Source organism: Glandiceps talaboti, chromosome 4 (genome assembly GCF_964340395.1).
Source record: "Glandiceps talaboti chromosome 4, keGlaTala1.1, whole genome shotgun sequence".
In the NCBI taxonomy this organism is placed as follows: domain Eukaryota; kingdom Metazoa; phylum Hemichordata; class Enteropneusta; family Spengelidae; genus Glandiceps; species Glandiceps talaboti.
In genome coordinates, this window is record NC_135552.1 from 2,983,116 (window position 1) to 3,005,107 (window position 21,992).

Sequence of the window (21,992 nt, forward strand, 5' to 3'; positions counted from 1 at the left end):
GAAATAAACTAGGGATCTAAAATAATTTTGAGGCAATTTGAATTTCAATTTTCTAACAAATTTACCAAGTCAACAACATTCAACTTGTACAAGTTGTAGTAGATATATATAGGGAAGAAATGTATTAATCGCCATCTTAGTTTCCGGACAGCGACAATCCCCGCCAAGTACCTGAAAGAGAGTCATTCTCAGCCATACGTTACAGTGGTAACACTCGTTCATGTTCTATTACCTTTCATAAAGAAAACACAACGAAATGGTTGAAGTGATCTTTTTTTTAAATTTCTTTTCATCACAACAACAAAATCTGCGTGATCAAAAGTTTTGTAAACTAAACCAGAAAGAATTATCGGACTGGCTAAACTTCCCGATGAACTGGAGTAAGGTCCAAGTCCAAGTCCAAGTAAGCCTCGATAGTACTAGTACGTGAGCAAATCGTCTCAAACTAGCGATACAACTTTCAAAATATAACTTGACATGTCTTCATTTGTTAGAGTTATACAATTCAAGACGCGTTTTCACTCGAAAACAACAATTCTGTGAATAATGACACTCTGAACGCAGCGATTTCTCAGACGATGTTACCACTGTATTGTGTAACGTATGGCTGACAACGACTTGCTTCCGGGTTAGTCCCTTGTGCATCCGGGTACCTGGGATTGTTGCCGTACGGAAACTAAGAAAGATGGTGATTAATACATACATCGTCTGATATTTTAATTTACAGTGTTTCTTGTTTCTTGTCAGCAGACTCGGCCATTTTTTTCATCATTCCATTGTATTTAAACCTTGTACTTGACATTTTGCAATATTTATAATTCTCAACAAAATACCTCAACATGCCTCACTTCGCTCGTACTCAAAACAGCCCCTCGCGGTATGATCACTGATGACATGATGAGACTGAGAGAGAACCTTTTCGGATTTACATGTAAAACGGGGAAAGATACGCAAAACGTAATGCAAAGTCTGAAGCCAAATTAAAGTTGTAATTATTTTAATTATTTTTACTTGCCAAATATTTGCATTTTGGAAATGGCAAGACACGTTCATGTCGTTTAACTTTACATGTGAACTGTCGGTCAATAAACAAAGTTTGGTTGATTCACAGTCCGCAGTTAGACTGCTCTTGCATAACTTCAACCGCATGCCTAGGCATGCCTTCCTTACGCAAGTTGTCTTCACTGTCACTCAAAATTGCACGACAGTATAGAATTAATCACAAGTTACATGTTATCTGAAAACATCACATTTTTATAGTGGGTCTGAAGTGTGATTTTAGTAAGTACCAAGAACGTCCCGTGTTACTTGCTATGGAAAATCACCCGGTCAAATGAGGTCAGCTTCAGCTTCTGGTCGAATCAGGATAGAGTATGCAAATAAGGATGTTGCGGACTGGCTGATTATGTAGAAGGGGTGCAGAATTTGGATTTGAAGTTTACAACCCTGTTTCGAATAAACACTTGTCACTTCATGCATTTGGGCGCCCAATGCGTAGAATTATGACTATAGCAAATATTACATTGCTTGTTTGACGTCAATAGTGTCTTTTGAAAAGTGGCAGTTTACTTAAAGTCTCGTCGACTGATTTCCAATATGGCGTCGGTCATAATGCTCATTAACATATTCATTTTTTTTTCAAATTACAAAAAAAAAAAATCATAAAAAATAAAAATGAAGATGTGCTGACTTGAAATTAACAAACCTGAGTAAGCTACCCCCTGCGCATCAACACGCCAGATATCAAAGCAATCTAACAAGAAGTTTTCACAGAGATGATGAAAATGACATTTTATGAAAAAAAATCATAAAAAATTGAAAATGGCACAGATCAACTTGGCATGAACAAATCTGAATAGCCTCCCCCAGGGAACATGCACACCAAATATCTAAGAATTCTGACTGTCACTTTCGGAGAAAATAATGAAAATAAAAAAGTTTGACGGACACCTATGATTCACTCTACTCTCTATACTCTATACAACCTATACCTAAAGCTACGCTTTCAGCTTTCGCTGACAGCGGAGCTAAAAATGTTCCAGTTGCAGCTAGTGCAGGTTTAAGCCTTTATCTGATCTTGTTATGAATACAAAAACTAATTACTGTACCTGGGAATAGAGATACAAAGGATAGTATAGTTCCACATAGTGTTTTAACAGGTGAACCAAACATTAGAATTCTTCTCTCAAGTAACAACAGTTTGAACAACACTAGTACCTGAAAAAAAATCATATTAGAGTGATCCTTTTAAATGTGATATTTCTTATTGTAATACCTCATGAAATGTCAAGTTGGTCAGTTTGAAAAAAAGAAACAAAAAAGAAAACTATGTGTGCGTACAGTTTAATATACTGGATTTTAAGTCTGGTATTTCTTTGAAATGATAATTAAAATAAGACGGATAATTTCAACAATTTGTTGTAACAAATGTCCCAAACTGCAAGAAAAATGTAATTATTCAATTCAAAGCAGACCAACACTAAGCTGACTCTAAGTACAGCAAAGTACCTAGCAATGATAGTTGATAGATAAAGTACCCAGCAATGATATTTGATAGATAAAGTACCTAGCAATGATAGCTGATAGATAAAGTACTTAGCAATGATAGTTGATAGATAAAGTACCTAGCAATGATAGTTGATAGATAAAGTACCCAGCAATGATAGTTGATAGATAAAGTACCCAGCAATGATAGTTGATAGTCAAAGTACCTAGCAATGATAGTTGATAGATAAAGTACCTAGCAATGATAGTTGATAGATAAAGTACCTAGCAATGATAGTTGATAGATAAAGTACCTAGCAATGATAGTTGATAGATAAAGTACCGAGCAATGATAGTTGATAGATAAAGTACCCAGCAATGATAGCTGATAGATAAAGTACCCAGCAATGATAGCTGATAGATAAAGTACCCAGCAATGATAGCTGATAAAGTACCCAGCAATGATAGCTGATAGATAAAGTACCCAGCAATGATAGCTGATAGATAAAGTACCTAGCAATAATTAATAGCTGATAAAGTACCTAGCAATGATAGTTGATAGATAAAGTACCTAGCAATGATAGCTGATAGATAAAGTACCTAGCAATGATAGCTGATGAAGTACCTAGCAATGATAGCTGATAGATAAAGTACCCAGCAATGATAGCTGATAAAGTACCTAGCAATGATAGCTGATAGATAAAGTACCTAGCAATGATAGCTGATAAAGTACCTAGCAATGATAGCTGATAGATAAAGTACCCAGCAATGATAGCTGATAAAGTACCCAGCAATGATAGCTGATAAAGTACCTATAGCAATGATAGCTGATAAAGTACCTAGCAATGATAGCTGATAGATAAAGTACCTCGCAATTAGGCTGTTCAGACTACGCATTTTGTGTAGGGCCAGGCCATGGCCATGAGGACCTGGTCTGGGACAAAAAAACAAGTGTGAATGGTTTTGTCCGGGCATGGCCCAGACAAGATTTGGTCTTTGATGAGGAGTGGCCGGACCAAGTCCGGACCTGGTCCAAGACTAGAGTAAAAACGGCAGTGTGAACACATACCTTGTCCTAGATGACGCCCTCACATGCTAATAAACAGTTTACAATGTATGTTGACCTTGTTACCATTGTCTAAGTGACCCATGTGCCTAAGATAGTCGTTTGCAAACATGGGCACAACAAGACAAGAGTAGTGAACTGGTCGTCAGATGAAATTCTGAGTTTGATTTCCATTGGATTTTGATTTTCCATTTACAGTGTCCGTCAAAGGAACACATGCAATCATGGATAGTAAGAAGGTGTCTGATCTTGAACTGTGACTCTGGAAACAACTCAAAACATGTCAAAAATGACGGTGCAATCTGGACTGTTCAGCTGCTTGATGCGTCACCTCATCATGATATCTTTGTAGACTACCTCGAAATCTCCTACGTGACAACATTTGTCTCCGAAAGTGCATTAAACGTAAAAACATCATGAACATTACGAGCATCATTCTGTTATCGAAGTCAGCCATGTTTAACAATGGTACAGCATTGACATATCTGAGGGTGCTGCTTTTGTCCCAGACCTGATGGCAACAAATAAGCAATCTGAACACATACCAAAATTTAATTGGAGATTAATTTGTTTACTGGGACCAGGCCATGGCCAAGATTTTCGTAGTCTGAACAGCCGAAATGATAATCAAAGTATCTGGAAATGATAGCTGTTATTCTTTATGGGTGATAAAATCTGGTTGTACATTAAGCTGTGGTCTATAAATCAACGGTTATAGTATACTGAGACAATAAGATACTTAGTGTGGTCCAGCCCTATCAGCTATTACATATCAATACATCAATATTATTACAGGATTTTCTTTGCTGTTAAAAATGGCAAGTATCACAGATTAGGAACTGTGCTGTCATAAACTATATATTATTAATACTATATTTAGTTTTATGTGTGAAATAGTTCATACTTCCACTATCCCCTGACACCAAAATTGATATATACTAATGGAGTATAGATTACTTTCTTGTCTTTGTTAGCTGTCAATTATTTACAAATTGTACTTGGATATCATTCCTGCAATATTTGTCTTCATTCAGACAAGGAAAATATGAGTGACTTAAGGGGCCTTGAAGTAATTAGAAACCCCCGTATGTCACAGGTATTTTGTGGCTGAATGAATGAAAATATTTGGAAATAATATAATTCTATCTGTGCAAGCATAATTGATGTAAATTCAGGAAGAGAAGTGATGACCTTGAGTTTGGACATATTGATCATTATTTCAATCTGTACAAATCCGATGACATAGACTGTGTGTAGAATGTGACCATGGTATAAAACATACAGTGTTGTTCAAACACAGCTTGCATGTGATATAATACATGTATATTATACTGTATTGTATTACCAACTAAATACTGTAAATACATGTAAATACTAGTTTTACATTGTAAAACGGTTATTTAATTCATTTTATTGGTGTGAATAATACATTACATGTTAACATACTTTCTAATGTTTGAAGCATACATCATATAATTAAAATGAAGTTTGAGAATACCAGCAAATACTAATTATTACTGACATACTGGTAATTGTATGTGACCACAAATTCTACAGTATCATTATATAACTTTCTGACTTCTCAAATCCATGTATTCAAACTAATGACAGGTCTGCCTGAGGTTTGTGGGTACACCTGCTACAAACACAGTTACATAACAATAAAACCAGACAATGTGAAACAAATCAACACTCACTTCAGTTTTCTGATTTTTTGTGTGATTTTTATAAGAGTTACAGCAAAACAATGAAATATGACAGTTTGGCAAACTTCAATGACAATATTGCGCTTTTTATAATATATTGAGCACAGTATGTTAATATAGGAACCACCATCCCCACCCCCACCCCCTCCACCACCCACATGATGACATCAATGCAACTTACATTTGTACAGTTGAACTCCAGAATAATCCAGAGAACTGTACACTAAATATATGCAATTATTTTCTGACTAAATATGCCTGACATACATGCTTTTATCTAAACACATTATTGGGAAATTATACAAATATTTTTAACATCATTTTGTTTCTCTGGCGATCATTTCTTCAATTTTAATGTTAATGTTATCGTTTGCAATTGGGAATTCACAGAAATGAAATTCAAGTTGAAAAGTGAATTGATTCTATCAAGGTGGATAAATAAAACAACATCATTCACAATCTCCTTACCTTGTGTTTAAACTGCATAATTAATTCTCTTACTGACAGTCCCAGGTAAATCTGACTTGGTTCTCCAGTTAGACTACTACTAATAGATGAAGATAAACTCTCATAGAGTTGCTGAAATTAAACAAAGATACAGTGAGTTGATGTAACACCTAGTTTGAATTGTTACTAGTAAATCTCAGTGTCAACAACTAGACAGTCAAGTACAAACTAAGGCAAAGAGTAAAACCAGACTTCAGTTACTCTAAAGAGATTGAATTAAAATGGTACGAAAAGTATGGTGGATTAGTAGTTTTATCTCATTGTATGATAGATTGGTAGTTTTATCTCATTGTATGGTAGATTGGTAGTTTTATCTCATTGTATGGTAGATTGGTAGTTTTATCTCATTGTATGGTAGATTAGTAGTTTTATCTCATTGTATGGTAGATTGGTAGTTTTATCTCATTGTATGATAGATTGGTAGTTTTATCTCATTGTATGGTAGATTAGTAGTTTTATCTCATTGTATGGTAGATTGGTAGTTTTATCTCATTGTATGGTAGATTGGTAGTTTTATCTCATTGTATGGTAGATTGGTAGTTTTATCTCATTGTATGGTAGATTAGTAGTTTTATCTCATTGTATGGTAGATTGGTAGTTTTATCTCATTGTATGGTAGATTGGTAGTTTTATCTCATTGTATCACTGTTGCTAAGGGCGTGGTCATGGTTGCTAGTACCAGTTTTGTCAATACGTTTTGAACAATAACTGTAGAATAACACCTTCAGAAACAACCCCATCAAGTTTAACTTAACGCCCCATCCCCATTAAAGTTCAGCTGAATCTGCTCAGTAGTTTGGAATTATAGATTTTTGACCAAAAGACACACTTTTTAAGGCCTAATTAATTTGCATATCACCAGTAATGGAATCATTATATAATGAATGATTCTTAATCTAAACATGCCTAAGGATGTTCCCACCAAATTTCAGCCCAATCTGCTCAGTAGTAAATTTTTTGACCAAAAAGGCATATTTTAGACCTAATGCCCAGTACACATAGTTTTGGAGTTTAAGGTGTTTTTTTTGTTTTTTTAAATCATAATTTTTGACCCAAATCACACACCTGTGATGCAATCATTTTCATTTGAACAATTTTCCATCTACACGCCCTAAGTAATGTCCCCACCAAATACCAAGGCAGTCAATCCAGCAATTTTTAAGTTTATGTCATGTACACACTCACACACACACACATGCACACATACATACACACACAGACAGACACAGACAGCAGAAAAGACAGACAGACAGACAGACAGACAGACAGACAGACACAGACAGCAGAAAAGACAGACAGACAGACAGACACAGACAGTATAAAAGACAGACACCGTAGCATGCCTACAGCACTACTGAACTTGATTAGTTCAGCTGTGCTAAAAATAAAAATCAGTTATGATAGTTAAATACTGTTATAGCATATAGTCCTTAAAGACTATCGGTATAAGTAGGCTAACAAGTAATGTGAAAGGTCAATATATGCTGGTTTGATACATCACATAGCACTTTTCTTTCTCATATAACTTGATAATCTTAGGATATTTGTTGTTGAGATCTACATAATCTATGTTATTGTACTTGTAAACTAAACATTGGTAACCCTGGTAACGAGGAGGGGTAATCCAGTAAAACTTACATAGGTAAGTAAAATTATGAACAATTAACCAACTTTTTGGCTAATATTAATAAGAAATCATTAAAATTTCACAATATTGTATTATAGGTAACATATTAGACAGCAACAACTGTCTGTTGTGTAACACACAACTAGTCAAGTCTGCTTTCCTTTATTTCTACATAGCAAATCATGACTTCTCTATTGTTTCAAAAATACATTTCAGGATCAATTTGAAGAAATGATTTCACTGTATTTTGTCTCAACTGACTACACTATCTGATGAAAATAGAAATGTACTCAATTCCCCAATCCACATATAATATTACTTAGTTAATAATTCATTATAATGTGCTATCTTTTTGTACACTATATCATGAATTTGTAATTTAATAAAACTAAAAGCATATACTCATACATCACACAGATAACAATACAATTATGGGAGATTAGTATCAAATAACATAACAAACTCTACTACTTTCATATAAAGAGAAATAATCTAGATATGCTAGAATATTAAAAACATTTTAATACAGGTTTTTTCTGCAATGCCGAAAGGAAGAATATGTGGCAGTCTATGGCTGACATGATGGTGGGTAGATCTAGGTCAGAGGTCAATTTGTATACTATCTAGTGGCATATAATAAGAATTTGGAAGTTATATTATACTCTACTCTAATTTTTTGTCTCCATATTTATTATACTTTCACTTGAAATGTAACTCTTTACAGTTTTCAGATTTTTTTTATTTAATAAACACAAATTTATAAAGTGCCTGATATCCATCAAAAATGCACAATGGCGCTCCCAGTTCACATGAATGCTCTTTGGAATAGATAAGTTTTGAGTTTGGCTTTGCAGATATCAACAGTAGGTGCGGTGCGAATGTCAAGGGGGAGATGATTCCATAATGTGGGAGATGAGTGTGAGAATGATCGGTCTCCATATGATTATTATCTATTAAACAATGATCATAATAAGTTGTGAAAAAAAGGAAAATCTACTGTTAAGAATACCAAATAATATATTAAACTAACTTAAAACTAAAAAGTGATTCAACTAATTTAAGAAAACATGTAAAGATGACGTTCATCATGGTTCATACACATGTACTTATATTTAATCGAAAACGTCATGAAAATATGGATAAAGTGCAAATATGTGTTGAAGTATTTATCACACTATTTTTTGTGATTGATCACTGTGCAAATGCTGGTTTATGATGATGAGAGAACAGAGATATTTTGACAGAATTTCTGTACCATCTATGATGTGAGAACAGAGATATTTTGACAGAATTTCTATACCATCTATGATGAGAGAACATAGATATTTTGACAGAATTTCTGTACCATCTATGATGTGAGAACAGAGATATTTTGACATAATTTCTATACTATCTATGATGTGAGAACAGAGATATTTTGACAGAATTTCTATACCATCTATGATGTGAGAACAGAGATATTTTGACAATTTCTGTACCATCTATGATGTGAGAACAGAGATATTTTGACAGAATTTCTGTACCATCTATGATGAGAGAACAGAGATATTTTGACAGAATTTCTGTACCATCTATGATGTGAGAACAGAGATATTTTGACAGAATTTCTGTACCATCTATGATGAGAGAACAGAGATATTTTGACAGAATTTCTGTACCATCTATGATGAGAGAACAGAGATATTTTGACAGAATTTCTGTACCATCTATGATGTGAGAACAGAGATATTGTGACAGAATTTCTGTACCATCTATGATGTGAGAACAGAGATATTTTGACAGAATTTCTGTACCATCTATGATGAGAGAACAGAGATATTTTGACAGAATTTCTGTACCATCTATGATGAGAGAACAGAGATATTTTGACAGAATTTCTGCACCATCTATGATGTGAGAATTTCTGTACCATCTATGATGTGAGAACAGAGATATTTTGACAGAATTTCTGTACCATCTATGATGAGAGAACAGAAATATTTTGACAGAATTTCTGTACCATCTATGATGAGAAAACAGAGATATTTTGACAGAATTTCTGTACCATCTATGATGAGAGAACAGAGATATTTTGACAGAATTTCTGTACCATCTATGATGAGAGAACAGAGATATTTTGACAGAATTTCTGTACCATCTATGATGAGAGAACAGAGATATTTTGACAGAATTTCTGTACCATCTATGATGAGAGAACAGAGATATTTTGACAGAATTTCTATACCATCTATGATGAGAGAACAGAGATATTTTGACATAATTTCTGTACCATCTATGATGAGAGAACAGAGATATTTTGACATAATTTCTATACCATCTGCTATTTATCAACATCTTTGGATAGAGGATATTACTAAGTGTTTATGGGTTATTTTCTGTATGTCAGGTTCAAATATAGTCATTTTTAAAATTGCCATATGGGTGAGGACTGGGGATTTATTTTGGATTTTTAATTCATTAAACAAATTTATCATGGCTCCCCTACTTGAAAAATCAATGTACACCAACATTGACAAAGTCTGTGTTTGTAACTCAATAAATTGCAAATAGCTAACAAATATATCAAAACTGTATTATACTTCCAATAACAAACGTTCTATACACATTTATTAATCTTTTGCAATTTATTGAGTTACAAACAAGGATGGCATTTGTTGTTTCATATTGATTTTTCAAGTAGGAAGCCATGATAAAATTGTTTAAATCCAAAATCCAAAATAAATACCAAATCCTCATCCAGTCACTTTCAGAAGTTTATTTTATAAGTAGACTGCCCTCATAACACAAATAGACAATGGATATTATTAATCCACAACCAATCTAATTTTTATACGACTTTCCTTGAATTCACTGCAGGTAGAATAGAATACACCCAGGGACCAATTTCCCTTAAAAATGAACTACTTCAAATCGTTCTAATTTTGCTAGATGAAATCTTATTAATATTCTGTTTGAAATGATAAAATGTGTATTGTGAGTTCACTATTTTGTTTCCAGGGAAAACAAAAATCTCTTACTTTTATACAGAGTCAACATAGTAATCAGTGGCCATATTGGTTCTCAAATGGGTTCATTTAAATATCATTTGAACTCTATTTTAAAAATTTGTACAATGACCCCTCAATCTGTTTATTGCTTTTAACTGAGATTGCCGGAATCAGAGTTTTCTTTGAAAAAGTAACACACAAAAAATGATGAATTTTATTTCCAAGGCACATACTACATGAAAATCTAAGACTTTTCAGTGTATTCCAGAAGCAAATGAACTCAACAAAGGGAAGTCACTGGTTGACAATGACACATGTACATGTAGCTTATTGATATCAAAGTGTTCACAATACCTTGAGAATCTCTGTCTTTGAGAAATCCCTCTCCTTAAAGTAGGCATAAGTTATCAACTGAAGCTTTGCTTGAAATAATCCATACAGAGGCTGAAATAGAATGAATTCAATGATATAATTCAAGGTATTACATGATTCAGAAATAACATACCTAGAATATAGCACCAATGGCGTTGTAGCAGCACAACTGTACACTCTACAGTTTTTTGGTTAGTATTTATCCACTTGCCTAACCATCCCTGTTGTTATCTTTGTGATATAAACCACCATTTGACTGATGCTATGTGCATGGTCTTATTGCTAGGCATATTTGCATACATTTTTTAATGTTTATTCGCTTGCCTGTTAATGTTATTATAGTTATAAAACATTATACTTCATCCTTTGGCTGTTGCTATGGGCATGGTCTTATTGCTAGGCATATTTGCATATTTTTTTTAATCTTTAGTCACTTGCCTACCCCTCCTAGTTTCCACCTTTGCAATATAAACCATCATTTGGCTGTTGCTATGGGTGTGGTCTTGTTGCCAGGGATAATTGCATACATTTTAGAAATCTTTTTTCACTTACCTCCCCATCCCTGTTTTTACCTTTGTAATATGCATCATAATTTCACTGTTGCTAAGGGCATGGTCATGGTTGTTAAGGCCAGTTTGTTAATAAGTTTTGAACAGTAACTGCAGAATAATGCTTCCAGAAACATTCCTACCAAGTTTCAGCCCCGTTGTCTGTGTAGTTTTTTGAGATATAAGTTTTTGACCAAAATTGAGAGATTTTAAGACCTCACTTGCATATTACCAATGGAATCATCAAGTTGTGAACTCACCTTCATCTACACATCCCCAGATGCATGCCCATTAAATTGCACACATACACACGCACACACACACACACACACACACACACACACACACACACACACACACACACACACACACACACACACATGTACACACAAAGACAGACATAGCACCATGCCTATAGGACTACTGAACCCCTTATTGGTTCAGCTGTGCTAAAAAGTGATGCATGTATAAGCACTAAAATAATCCTTGTATATACTTTTCATCTCCTATCTTACCTGTGACAATGATTGAAAGAAATGGTAACAACTAATATGACAAATATGACAAATGTGTCTGTGATACTGATAGGCAAGAAATGGTTTGATGACTGACCTTGAAGATCAAGGTTGAGGTCAAAGGTCAACGTCTTAAAAGACAGTTTGTCCCTGATATCATAAAAAGGGGATTAGACATGCCATAATTATTGATTTCTAACTAGAATTATGGCTGCCATTTGGTCTAATTTGCATATGTTCCATATTACACATCACCTTCATGCCAGGTTTGAAAGAAATTGGATATTGTTTCTGAGAAATTACATACGGACAGATGAAAGGATGGAGCCCATTGTGACACACACACACACCCACCCACACCCACACCCACACCAACCCACACACACACACCAAGATATTACATGTATATTGAAATACATGTAGTACTACAGTATTGTGTTGTCCTCATGCAGTTTTCAGAATTATGTAAACACAATCACACATGTACGCAAGCACGCACACATGCACACACACACACACACATACATACATACATACATACATACATACATACATACATACATACAGACACACAGACACAGACACACAGACAAACACACATACACACACACACACACACACACACACATACACACACACACACACACACCTGATCCTCACGAAATGTGGCAATAAAGAAGTAAATGACACACATCCATCTATCAGCATATTTTCATTTGCATATAAAAATGGGTATACTTTCCAGGCAATTATTAGCTGAAAACTGTCAGCAAATGTGTCCCAGAGATTTCAACGATTCTATTAAATCTTTGGTTAAGAGGATCAAAATCCTACTTATAAAATACAATGTGTATTATTGAATTCACACCTATAAAAATAGGCATTGCATATCTGTTTTCTATAGTTGTCTGACTACATCACCTACTAGTTTTATTCTCTATTACCTCATTTTCAGTGACTTGCTATCAAAAATGTCTCTAAGCATGAATTACCAATTTACTTACAACTGTACACTTTTTAGGATTATGACTATCTCTGGTAACAGTAACTATATAAACATAAATACTTACCAATTTACTAAGAACGCATACACTTTTTAGAACTGTTCCTCTTGTTACATCAGCTGTTTTATTCAGGAGATCCTAAAAATTGCCAAGAAAAAAAAGAAATAAACAGTAAGGTCAGTCGGAGTTAAGAAAATACTCTTGATGTAAAAGAGTATATGGTATTAAAATGACCTGTGATAGATAAACTTTCATTTGTAACTGTACCCACAATATGCTAGCATAAAATATGATCTGATTTGATGTGATTTGTGTTATCTTTTATCAAATTAAGACAACTCAAGATTTTGATCACTTACCCTACCTAATGCAAATAGAAACACTGTCTACAAAATACAACAAGCTGCAGTAAAATCAATTATTTATTTTTGTAGAAAAAAACTACTCATTTAGGCAGCTTTGGCTTTTAAACCAATACTAATCATATAAAATTAGACTACACCTTCATGTATAACTACATGTACAAGCTACAGAGGTATATCAGCAGTATGCTTCATTCCAATATGAAACTACAACTTTTGTAACGATTACAATGTATGGAACATTTCTATATCAGAATATATTTCTTTTAGTTGTACATGTGTTACTATTCTCATCTTCATTTGTCTCATGAAAAGTAAACATACACAATTTTATGACATAAGAAATGGTATATTACTACTACTGCCAAATTGAATGCTAATTTTATTATGAGTTTCTATTGACTCTATCTAAAGTTGTTTTTAAACCAAATTAAATTCTAAGCATCTTCATACAAAATAATATGTACATTCTCATTTCTGATAAACTGATAGATGTGATAATAAGTGTCAAATTAAATATTCAGGGTATTGGTACTCATACTTGTGATGTTTTGTGCTGCACATCGACTCACTTCACTCATTCAAATACAGTATATGGCTGTAGAGAACATCACAAGCACTCATTCAAATACAGTATATGGCTGTAGAGAACATTGCAAGCACTCATTCAAATACGGTATATGGCTGTAGAGAACATTGCAAGCACTCATTCAAATACAGTATATGGCTGTAGAGAACATTGCAAGCACTCATTCAAATACGGTATATGGCTGTAGAGAACATTGCAAGCACTCATTCAAATACGGTATATGGCTGTAGAGAACATTGCAAGCACTCATTCAAAATACGGTATATGGCTGTAGAGAAAATTGCAAGCACTCATTCAAATACGGTATATGGCTGTAAAGAACATTGCAAGCACTCATTCAAATACGGTATATGGCTGTAGAGAACATTGCAAGCACTCATTCAAATACGGTATATGGCTGTAGAGAACATTGCAAGCACTCATTCAATACGGTATATGGCTGTAGAGAACATTGCAAGCACTCATTCAAATACAGTATATGGCTGTAGAGAACATTGCAAGCACTCATTCAAATACGGTATATGGCTGTAGAGAACATTGCAAGCACTCATTCAGATACCCTAAATACATCACACTGGTATTCACAAAGTATGGGGGTTCTAGAAATTAGAATAGTGACAACTAAAACTCACCTTTGATTCAATCTGTCTAAAACATGACACGCCATATATGGTCTGATTTAAGTTATCTTTATCCGGTAAATGAAAATATACAGTGTCTGGAAGAAACAAAAAAATATGACGAACATTCCGAGAATGAATGAACATTTAAAGTGGCCATATGGATGAGGATTGGGGTATTTATTTTGGATTTTTAATTTATAATACACTTTCATCAAGGCTTCCGACTTAGAAAAATTAATGTCTGTGTTTGAAAGTTAATATATCACAAAAAGCTATAAAAAAAAAAAAAGAAGTCTAAAATGTTTGTTTTGTACATAAAATAACAAACATTTTACACATTTAATAAGCTTTTGCAAGTTGAGTTACAAACACAGACTTTGTCAATGTTTTTTAAAATTACATTGATTTTTAAGTAGGATGCCACGATAAGCTTGTTTTATAAATTAAACATCCAAAATAAATATCAAATCATCAGCCATATGGACACTTTAAAAGTTATTCTTTTCATCTTTCATCCATTGTTTTGCTGTTGTTCTGTTAATGATAAATGTTGATACTTAAAGACCACTGTTTGAATCCTACAGCATTACATACCTACTATCTTATCACTGCATCCGTCAAGATTAAACAGCAAAATTTTGTTACTTCTACAGTGTTACCAGACAACTGTTTTCAAACACAAGTTTTATTTTAATCTGACAAGAGTTTTTATCAACAATGTCTTTGATAGTATACTAGTAAAGTTACAATGTCCTATTTACATCCAGCATCTTAATAAATGTTAAATAAATTCTCTAATCCTTGAAATCTTCATTATCAATAGACAATAGACTCTAACCAACTAACAGATGACAGGGGACCATGCACAAATGGTTGATTTGTTATTGTGCATGTATTGGTGTTAGTTTGACCAGCATGTACATGACATAATAATAAGGACTTACTGTATTCTATTTCTGAACTACATGTTTTTAATCCTACTTATATCTTTGTATTATAGTACAAAACACATACTCCATTACAACGTAACTCCTTGTATGAGTGCCAGATGGTGTACATTGTACATGCTAAACTAGTATGTAGTGTTAACACCAGGCTAGCATTGGACTTATGTTGAGTTGATGTCAAACTAGCGTGTAGTGTTAACACCAGGCTAGCATTGGACTTATGTTGAGTTGATGTCAAACTAGCATGTAGTGTTAACACCAGGCTAGCATTGGGCTAATGTTGAGTTGATGCCAAACTAGCATGTAGTGTTAACACCCGGCTAGCATTGGACTTATGTTGAGTTGATGCTAAACTAGTATGTAGTGTTAACACCAGGCTAGCATTGGACTTATGTTGAGTTGATGCTAAACTAGTATGTAGTGTTAAAACCAAGCTAGCATTGGACTTATGTTGAGTTGATGCTAAACTAGTATGTAGTGTTAACACCAGGCTAGCATTGGACTTATGTTGAGTTGATGCCAAACTAGTGTGTAATAATAATAATAATAACTTTATTCGTCATGTCGATCATGAAATTTTTGTTGCATTGACAGAAAATAGACAAACTACATATCCACACAGTTTACATTAATTAAATACATAATCCATCTAAATTAATGTAGTGTTAACACCAGGCTAGCATTGGGCTAATGTTGAGTTGATGCTAAACTAGCGTGTAGTGTTAACACCAAGCTAGCATTAGGCTAATGTTGAGTTGATGCCAAACTAGCATGTAGTGTTAACACCAAGCTAGCATTGGGCTAATGTTGAGTTGATGCCAAACTAGCGTGTAGTGTTAACACCAAGCTAGCATTGGGCTAATGTTGAGTTGATGCCAAACTAGCGTGTAGTGTTAACACCAAGCTAGCATTGGGCTATTCAGCTAACATTGAGTTGACACAATACTTATATCTTCTGGTGACTATTTGTCTTAGCCTGCTATCTTAGTCGTTTGTGAGAATAACTTGGCTTTAAAAATTTCACCAAATACAGAGTACAAAGTCATGCCAATCAAGCTACTTGTTACCAGTGATATCTCAAACCTTTTCAGACAACTGTCTTGTGCAGTAACCAGTGCACTCCCCATGATAGATTGCTAGGATGTCAGTTAATTTACATAATATTTTACATATCAATAACATGGTGATTTGCATAAATGATTTGCAAAATCATCATCATATAATACAAATGTACCGCGGAACATGTCTTCAACACTGAGACATACTCTGAGATGTTTATATTTAACACACATACGAATGTACATGCAGACATTGGTATCACCCAGTCAAAGTATTATTACAATATTGTCATTCAAAGATGATAGCTCAAGGATGGTAGAACACTTTTTAAGCATAGCAGAAACCTGCCAAGCATGGCGGCCTAGGTGGCAAGGACAGTGTTAGCACTGTGCTTTCTTATGTAGAGGAAAGAACACAGCATGGCAGAAATCTGCAAAGCATGGCAGCCTGGGTGGAAGGACGGTAATACTAATAGCACTGTGCTTTCTTATAGTGGGGGAAAACACAGCACGGAAGCCTGGGTGCCTGGGTGGTATGGATGGTGTTTCGACTGTGCTTTCTCCATAGTGGGGGAGAACACAGCATGGCAGCCTGGGTGCCTGGGTGGTATGGATGGTGTTTCCACTGTGCTTTCTCCATAGTGGGGGAGAACACAGCACGGCAGCCTGGGTGGTAAGGATTGTGTTTCCACTGTGCTTTCTCCATAGTGTGGGAGAACACAGCACGGCAGCCTGGGTGCCTGGGTGGTATGGATGGTGTTTCCACTGTGCTTTCTCCATAGTGGGGGAGAACACAGCACGGCAGCCTGGGTGCCTGGGTGGTATGGATGGTGTTTCCACTGTGCTTTCTCCATAGTGGGGAGAACACCATGGAAGAAGCCTGTCAAGCATTGCAGACTGGGTAACAAGGATGGTGTTAGCACTGTGTGTTCTCCAGAGTGTGAAGAACACAGCATGCAAAAAACCTAGCAAGCATGGCAGCCTGAGTAACAAGAATGGTGTTGTGTTAGCACTGTGCTTTCTCTATAGTACAGAAAACACTAGATCTATGTATACACTTTGTGATTAGGTAAAGTAATGGTCTAAATGTGAATAATATGTGAAGTTACCTTCAGTATAATTATGCGCTCCATCAGGTAGTGCTAAGAAAGGTAGATATTTCCACTGTTCTGGGACATCATGGCTATCTAAACTGTGTCCTTCTATCAAGGGTGGGTAGGAAAAATCCACCTAGGTCAAACAAAAAAATAATCATAAACTTTTTTGTAACTATATGTGCCAATATCACATTAAAAAAGTGTTTATTGATATTGTATTCTGTATAAGACATATTGTACATTAACATTCTAACCAATGTAGGAAGTAGATTTTAAAAAGTATATGAATGAATGAATGAATGAATGAATGAATGAATGAATGAATGAATGAATGAATGAATGAATGAATGAATGAATGGATGGATGAATGAATAATCGTTAAATTGATGTGTGTATGTACATGTATGTATGTATGTATGTATGTATGTATGTATGTATGTATGTATGTATGTATGTATGTATGTATGTATGTATGTATGTATGTATGTATGGTATGTATGTATGTATGTATGTATGTCTGTATGTCTGTATGTTTGTATGTATGTATGTATGTATGTATGTATGTATGTATGTATGTATGTATGTATGTATGTATGTATGTATGTATGTATGCATGCATGCATGAATGAATGCATGCATGCATGTGTATGCATGTAATGTATCTATCTATCTTAGTATGTTCACAAGTATGTCCGTATGTAAAGACACACTTGCAATGCAAATCCATCTGACTGTAAGGTTTGCGTAGGTACATGTATGAGTACATTACACACACACACACACACACACACACACACACACACACACACAGAGTGTGTGGGGATGTGGGTGTGTGTGGATGTCTACATGTATAAATAATCTGCTTTCATTTAATCAATATTAAAATAGCACATATACATATTCTATACTAACTTGTATAATACTAAATCAAATCCCAGATCAAGCCATCTATCATATTATGACATATTGTGACAATCTTACAGATATGGTGGTAATAATAACAAAATAAAATAAGTTCTGCTTTTCTTACCATAATGGCGAATCTATACCACTAATAGTCAGATCAATACGTGGATGCATGTGTAGGTATAACTAAAGACATTGGCAAGCAGTATGGTGGAATGGTACGGGCTATCAATTGATTTATGTTTTTACGGAATCATTCGAAACAAGGAGGTTCTCTTAAACATCCTTGTTCAAAGCAATTCCGCGGACATTTGGAGAAAGTCGTTCACGTAATCAATAGTATCCTATTCAAGTTAGAGTATAGTTTGTTTATAAATGACTTTGGTGTAATCACGACTCTTGATGTCAAACAATGACTCGTTTAAAGTCTATTATCAAGGTGAAATAAATGAATGACAAAATTATAGCAAAAGACAACGTCCTCTACATCAAAAGTACAGTAGTCAGTTCTGATCTTTAGACCGTACACAGTACACCGGTACAATCAACGATCGTCGACAGTACACTTTCTGTAAGTCGGTGTAGAATACCACCAAATATAACAAACTCACGGCGTTATTACCTCAGTTACATTTTACGGCTGATATTATGGTAAGTAACAAGAAGGCGCTTGTACATTATATGCAGAAAAATTCGGGTCATAATTTTGTAAACATTTTGACAATGTTAATTGTTATTGATTCCTAGCTAAATGAAATAAACATGTACTCGGAAGTGTTAAAGTTAAAAACCATACCTGGCAGCCACGTTTATGATGAAATCCAACGACGACAACATGCAGGACAGGGTCAGTCTCATCTTTACTCTCTGCCATTTTTCAAGAATTACACATTCGTTTTGTACTTTTCTCGGTGGCCGTTCGCCGCCCAAAACACTTTCTTCTTGCGCTTACAAGTAGTTTTCGTTCGTCTCGTTCGTAATGATCAGGTGATTCTTTCTGCGCATGCGTAATGTATAGTCCCGGAGCAGGTACGTTAGTAACAATCGTTTTCATTGGTCAAATACTGTAATCGGTGTAAGACCTTGGATTGAACAATATTTTCATTCTGTAATTTATTCAATTTGTTTTTGTTTTTGTTTTTGTTTTCGTTTTTGTTTTCGTTTTCGTTTTTAGTTCATCTAACATATTTTCTGCGTGACTTGTCAGACACAGCAAATTTCCATTATGTAGAAAGAGTCATTCTAAGATGTACAATCCAATAACAAAAACTAAACTAAAAATTGACACTGAGATTTTTCGATTTTTTTTTGTATGAACACTTTTTGAAAGTTTGATAATTTCATTGTATCGATTAAATCATTATAAATCAGTTTCTTGCCTTTTTCGCATCTTATTTTATACCCTTGTTTATGTTCAGTGTTGTTTGAAACTCTTAGTCTTATAACAGATCGGGGTAACTATGACAATAATGATATCGTAAAACCTATAGTCATGTTTACTCATGGTGACATCTTGGCTTACAAATGTTATTAATATTTTTTGATTGCTTTAACAAATGCTATTCATCACAATTTGCTCAGTATTACGTTGTATTACAATGTATTTAATTTATGACTTTAATGTATGGATTTTATCCACATCTCATTGTCTTGTCAGAGTGGACAAGATTTAGTTTTATTTTGAACACGTGAAGCATAAAAGTTTATACAATCGAATACCGTCATAGGTAAAAAGAAACCAGATAAAATACATACAAATATAAAGTCAGTGAAACTGAAACAATAATTAACTGTTACAAAAAACAACAACCAAATAATCACGAGAGTCAATCATCGATGTGAGTCGGACTAGTAATTGTAATAGAAGTTGTATGTATTGTGTTACTTTGCATTGTATCGTATCGTATCGTATCGTATCGTATCGTCTCGTCTCATTTAAGACGTTTAAGGGGATAACCATTTGATTTCTGGGGGGGGGGGGTATGGAGGATTTTGAGAAGAAGAAAATTTGTTTCCAGGTGAACCAGAAAAAAAAATTTGATCCTGTAATGGCTTGAGAAAAAAAAATTGTCATAACAGACAGAAGTGATAAAAAAATTTGTCACAATGCACCAGAAATGAGCAAATTTGGAAACCTTATTCTCATGTATTCTTTGGTGGCGCGGCGCCATAGGCGGCTTAAATGTTTTTAATACAAGTATAAATTCCTGTTTTTTTCCTGCACTTATTATTAAAGCATGCACTATATACATAGGTTTGTTCTACATGCTGCAACATATTGGAATGGGTCACATTACACATGCAAGATATTTTCTTCTGGTTCCTGGTACTACTATGATGGCTTCAAGGAAAGCAATTCACAGGGGTCAGGAGTACAGCACTCCCCAGATCAGTCAGCTCCTCAGGGATATTTTACCAGTCATCTTTTGTACATACACATTTAAGTAGCAGAAGTATGGTTGGTAGACAGACGTCTTTCATACTAACTGCTACTTCTTCTACTTGCACAGAACAAGTTATTTAGAGGTACAGTTGTGAACCATTGTGACGTGGTATAAGTATGAACAACGCATTACAAACTTAATGACTAATTTTTAAAAAAAATTTGCACTGCTACTCCATTTGAAAAAAAAATTGATGCAGGACTGACAGTAGAAAAAAATTGCTGTCACTCTGACTGGAAAAAAAATTTGCTCCCATACCTACTTCCTCCATACCCCCCCCCCCAGAAAACAAATGGTTCTCCCCTAAAGAAATTTGGATGAGTCAATTTTTTACCACACTGTTATAGAGCTCGAGTATTTTATGGTATGCCATCACCATCTGGTTTAACAACATCACCAACGATGTGTTGAATGCACTTGAGAGAGTTGTCAGAGAATCATCGGTACACAATTACCATTCTTACAATCAATCTATCATTCCAGATCCATTCGCAAAGCTACATCCATCATTAAGGATTCCGCAGTCATCCGGCATATACATTTTTTGAACTGTTACCCTCGGGTAGGCGGTACAGGAGTTTCAAAACGAAATCAGAACGTTTTCGGAAGAGCTTTTATCCACCTGCCATCCGTATTTTAAACCAGTCCTAGTCCGGACCGTTTAGTACCAATTGTGTTAGTGTTATGTTTGTCTCAGTATTGTATCTTTTTAGCATCATGTGTGTTTTGTATCGTTTGATGTGTTACATCAATTTTATCTTATGCTTTTACTTTTCACTTTTCTACGTTGTATTCAATTGTTGTTTTCTTTCCAATCTTTTGTTTTCAAATTTATTTACCTCTTTTTTCGAATGCACGTGGAAAGTCAATTTCCAGTGCATTTAGTATGCAAACGGCAATAAAGTTATATTATATTATCGTATCGTATATGTTAGTGAAACCGATTGAAAACTGGCTAGCAATTTAACTCTCATGTTTACAACGTGCACCGCGACACAAGGCTACAGAATAAAAACAAAGGCATCATTTGAGATCAACTCACGTCAATCTCATTCACTAATGACAAAGAGACCAATCACCATTTACGTTTTAGTTCACGACCTCAATGTTGGGCGGTCAAAGGTCATTCATATTTTCGATTTGATTGAAG

General features: G+C 34.6%; 1 protein-coding gene across 1 annotated transcript in view; it reads right to left on the bottom strand.

Annotated features, from left to right (window-relative positions):
* The window catches only part of LOC144433757 (late secretory pathway protein AVL9 homolog), a 32,444-nt gene extending 13,086 nt beyond the window's left edge, over positions 1-19,358 (bottom strand). The window contains exons 1-7 of the mRNA XM_078122118.1: positions 19,195-19,358; positions 17,505-17,625; positions 14,400-14,485; positions 12,883-12,954; positions 10,732-10,821; positions 5,725-5,835; positions 2,109-2,217 (exon numbers count right to left, since the gene is read on the bottom strand). Coding sequence (XP_077978244.1) covers positions 2,109-2,217; positions 5,725-5,835; positions 10,732-10,821; positions 12,883-12,954; positions 14,400-14,485; positions 17,505-17,625; positions 19,195-19,272 — 667 coding nt within the window. The 5' untranslated portion in view covers positions 19,273-19,358. The remainder of the gene's footprint in view (positions 1-2,108; positions 2,218-5,724; positions 5,836-10,731; positions 10,822-12,882; positions 12,955-14,399; positions 14,486-17,504; positions 17,626-19,194) is intronic.
* Positions 19,359-21,992: the final 2,634 nt, after the last annotated feature.